The sequence below is a fragment of the Mustela nigripes genome, chromosome 12 (assembly GCF_022355385.1).
Source record: "Mustela nigripes isolate SB6536 chromosome 12, MUSNIG.SB6536, whole genome shotgun sequence".
Lineage (NCBI taxonomy): Eukaryota > Metazoa > Chordata > Mammalia > Carnivora > Mustelidae > Mustela > Mustela nigripes.
In genome coordinates this window covers 146,460,039-146,464,314 of record NC_081568.1, presented here as the reverse complement: position 1 = coordinate 146,464,314, position 4,276 = coordinate 146,460,039, and the positions used below count along the sequence as shown (strand labels likewise).

Genomic DNA, 4,276 nt, shown 5'->3' with positions numbered 1-4,276 from the left:
AAAACATTCAGGTGTAACTCATCCCTTAGCAACCATCAGAGAATCCACACAGGAGAGAAACCATACCGATGTGAGGAATGTGGGATCTCTTTCGGCCAAAGTTCTGCTCTTATTCAGCATCGGAGAATTCATACTGGAGAGAAGCCCTTTAAATGTAACACGTGTGGGAAAACTTTCAGACAGAGCTCATCACGTATCGCCCATCAGAGAATTCATACTGGAGAGAAACCCTATGAATGTACTACCTGTGGGAAACTTTTCAACCACAGGTCATCTCTTACTAATCATTATAAAATTCATATCGAAGAGAACCCCTAGGAAGTAGATATGCATGTGTGAAAGCCTTAAACCAAAGCTCATCAAAATACACAAGAGTGATATCACAAAAGTAATGGATAGGAAAAACCTTTCCATAATGTAGGCCTCACCAGATACCAGATTCCAAGGATAAGCCTTGACTACATAATAGGTAACGAGGAAAGTAGAAAATGTTCATCCCTGCCAGGCACTCTTGAAAATAACCCAAAATGAAAAATTCGCAACTGGAGACATGGACTTTGGGCATTTGTAAAATAATTCTCTTTCTATGGCAGTGTACATGAGATACCATATGTGGTTGTCATAAACATCTGGATGAGGGGAGGTGTACACTGGATTTCTCATTAAAAAAAAACTTCTAAGTTGGTAATACTTTTTTTTACAACAAACATTTAATAGCATATAAAAGATGTGATTGAATTATACACTTTCAGAAAAAAGGACCAAATAAAAGATTTTTTTAAAAAAGAGCTGCAAACTACCTCTCCATTTCTGGGGTTTGTCCTTTTCCTGACCTGATGTCAACTCTGTGCATGGATCTCATTTAAAAATAGAAATAAAAGTCTGTTCTCTTCATCCTGTGTTCTTCTAGTAATTGCTGTCGATTGGTAATTTTCTAACCAGTTGTTAGTGCTGTTCTCGAAATTTCTTTATTTGGCCATGAGGTCATTTATGAAAAAGTTATACCATGAGCTGTCGTCCTAGGTACATTAAATGGAAAAATAGGCAATTATTTCAAGTTTAAAGCAATTAAATATTTATAAATTCACTGTTAGGGTCTGTAATCAAAGAAGTGAGACTGATACAAAATGAAGGTCAAGCAAAGCTTTATTTCGCACCATGCATTGAGAATCAAACCTACCTGTTGGGGCTGTCTCTTATAAAGAGGCGACCCCTCCCAGCCTCACAGACTAACTTTTATAGAGGTAGTTGAGTCTGGCTATACACAGGTGGCCAATGAGATTGCAATACACAGAGAAAACTGCATAGTCATGCTAGGTCTGCAACACACAGAAAACTGCACAGTCATGCTAGGTTACACACGGTGGCCAATTGAATTTCAATTTACCCTAGTAGATACATGTGCACCCCACTGATTGGATGTCTTCACCTAGCCTGACCTGCCCTTGTATCTAGGTTTTGCAAGTAAGTTCCTCTGTGCAGGGCAGCGTCAATTTAAGTTCACTGCATAACCACAAAATGACTCCCTCTGGCTAAGCAGGCCCTTACATTCCCCCCTTTTCTTTGGGGGTTAGTCAAATCCTTGAGTTTTCAGCTAGTTCTATGTTCTCCTGCACAGTCGGCTGATGAGTTAGACATTCACCACTTTGTATAACCTTTTCCATTTTTCCTAATTCCGTTAGTCTAATTTCCCACTTACACTCTTTTTTTGCTTTATGAGGTGACTCAGAAGCTCTTGCACAAACAGGTAACAATAGGAGCAACAATGAACTCATAGTCTTTTGAGTCTTAGCTTTAGTCCATGGTCCGTGGGGTCCGTCGGCTGCAGCTTCCATCTCTGGGGAGCATCCTCGTTCTCGGCTCTTTTGACATGACCCGCGTGAACCCAGGCCCTGATGCCTTCTACTTTTACTGCTGTGGGGGTGGTCAGGATGACGTCAACAGTCCTTTCCAGCGAGGCTCCAAGTTTCCCACTTGGTGGCGGCGTATCCAAACCAAGTCCCTGGGTTGGTAAGGATGTGACTCCACCTCCATCTCTGTCTCTGTCTCAGTGTGGGCAGTTCAGATCCCTGTATGGGCTCTTTAAGACAGACTGTAAGGCCTGCAGTGACTGGAGTACAGACTTAGTCATTTCTGCTAGGACAACCTCTTGGAGCCGAGGCAGAGCCGGGGCAGGGGGAGTTCTCCTGAACATTATTTCAAATGGGGTCACCTTGTTTAAGTAGGGTGTACATCGCAACCTGAGGAGGGCGAAAGGAAGGAGATCCACCCATCCACCGCCAGTCTCCAGAATTCGCTTTGTCAAGGTCTCTTTAAGAGTCCAGTTCATTCTCTCTACTTGCCCGGAACTCGGGGGCTGGTAGGCACAATGTAGTTTCCAATTAGTGCCCACAGCCTTGGCCAATGCCTGTGAGACAGCTCACAAATGCAGGGCCGTTAATCTGACCTGATCACAAGAGGCAACCCAAACCTAGGAATTATTTCTTCTAATAGCTTTTTGGCTACCAGTCCTGCCATCTCATGCTTGGTGGAAAAAGCCTCTACCCAGCCTGAAAAGGTATCTACAAAAACTAATGTATACTTGTGCCCATATTTTCTGGGTTTCATCTCTGTAAAATCTATTTCCCAATAAATCCTGGTTCCTTACCTCTTTCTCTTTTCCCTTTTCCCATTCTAGTTCCTCCCGCATTAACTGCCTGGCATTGAGCAAATGTATCAACTATATCCTGAACCATACGCCCTAATTTAGAAACCTGGAACTGCTTGCCTATAATCTCCTTGAGTTTGCGTGTCCCCAAATGAGTACCCTGATGTATCTGGTCTACTAACTTCTTACCTAGTCTTTGAGGAAGAATTAACTTTCCTGCTTTAGTCTTAGCCCAATCCCCTACATAGTCTAATTTAGCCCATTTTTGTAAATACTTTAAATCTTCTTCTGAATAGTTCGGTTTTTCTGGTAGGGCTGGAGCTGGGAGTGTAACCAGCTCTTGCAGTTTCTTGGGCTGCTTGCTTTGCAGCTTGATCTGCTAACTGGTTTCCTTTTGAAATCAGCTCAGTCCCCTTTTGGTGTCCCAGGCAATGCACAACAGCCATCTCTTTTGGGTCCCAAAAAGCCTGGAGGAGAGCCAATATTTCTGCTCTTGTTTTTAACTCCTTTTCCTTCTGCTGTTAATAGGCCCCTTTCTTTATAAATAGCCCCATGTATATGGAGAGTAGTAAAGGCGTACCTGCTGTCTGTATAGATGTTGGCGATTTTACCTTTCAGTTCCTTGGTGAGTGCAATCAGTTCCTCTTTTTGCACCAATGTTCCATGTGGCAGGGCTGCCGTCCAGAGTTCCTGCTCAGGGGAAACCACCGCAGCCCCTGCATACCTCTTTCCATCGACTATGTAGCTACTCCCGTCTGTGAAGAGAGTCATCTCTGCATCTGGTAAGGGAATGTCTCTGAGGTCCAGCCTTACTCCTGTGACTTGGGTTAGGACCTCACAGTCATGTGGGTGGTCAGCCAGCTCCTCTGGCAGCAGCGTGGCTGGATTTAGTACTGCCGGGGGCCAGAAGGTCACTCTTGGTTCGTTGAGGAGGAGGACCTGATATCCCGTCACTCGGGCATTCATCATCCACCGGTCTGGTGGAGTCCGAAGAAGGCCCTTGATAGCGTGGGTGGTGGTCAAGATGAGATTTTGACCCAAAGTCAATTCACTTGCATCCTTGACCAGGAGGGCCGTGGCAGCAATTATGCAGAGGAAGGGGGGAACCCAGCCACTACTGGATCTAGTTTCTTGTTAAGATAGGCTACTGGCCTTTTCCAGGGCCCCAGAGTCTGAGTCAAAACTCCTTTGGCGACCCCTGCTTTTTCATCCACATACAAGTGGAAGGGCTTCTGGGATGGCCAATTCTGGGGCACTCAGTAAGGCTGTTTGTAATTCCCAAAATGCTCCTTCTGCCTCAGCTGTCCACTCTATCATAGTGAGCCCCCCTTTTGCCAGTTCGTAGAGAAGTCGGGCAATCTCTGCAAACAGCCATATCCACAGCCTACAGTAGTCCACCATCCCAAGATACTCCCTCACTTGTTGGGACATGGTGGGGTGGGGAGTATCGGGTGATCACCTGTTTCCTGGATTCAGACGATGAATGTACTCCCTCATGGAGATCAAAGCCTAGATAAGTGGCATGGCTCTGACAGAGCTGTGCTTTCTTTGCTGACACCTGATACCCTTTTTCCTGCAGTCTGTAAGAAAGCTCTTGTCCCCCACAAGCATGACTCACAGTCCTCAGCA

General features: G+C 45.0%; 1 protein-coding gene across 1 annotated transcript in view; it reads left to right on the top strand.

Moving 5' to 3' along the window:
- LOC132027620 (zinc finger protein 354A-like) overlaps positions 1-2,744 on the top strand; it is a 19,853-nt gene extending 17,109 nt beyond the window's left edge. Inside the window, exons 6-7 of the mRNA XM_059416397.1 lie at positions 1,890-2,010; positions 2,678-2,744. Coding sequence (XP_059272380.1) covers positions 1,890-2,010; positions 2,678-2,744 — 188 coding nt within the window. The remainder of the gene's footprint in view (positions 1-1,889; positions 2,011-2,677) is intronic.
- Positions 2,745-4,276: the final 1,532 nt, after the last annotated feature.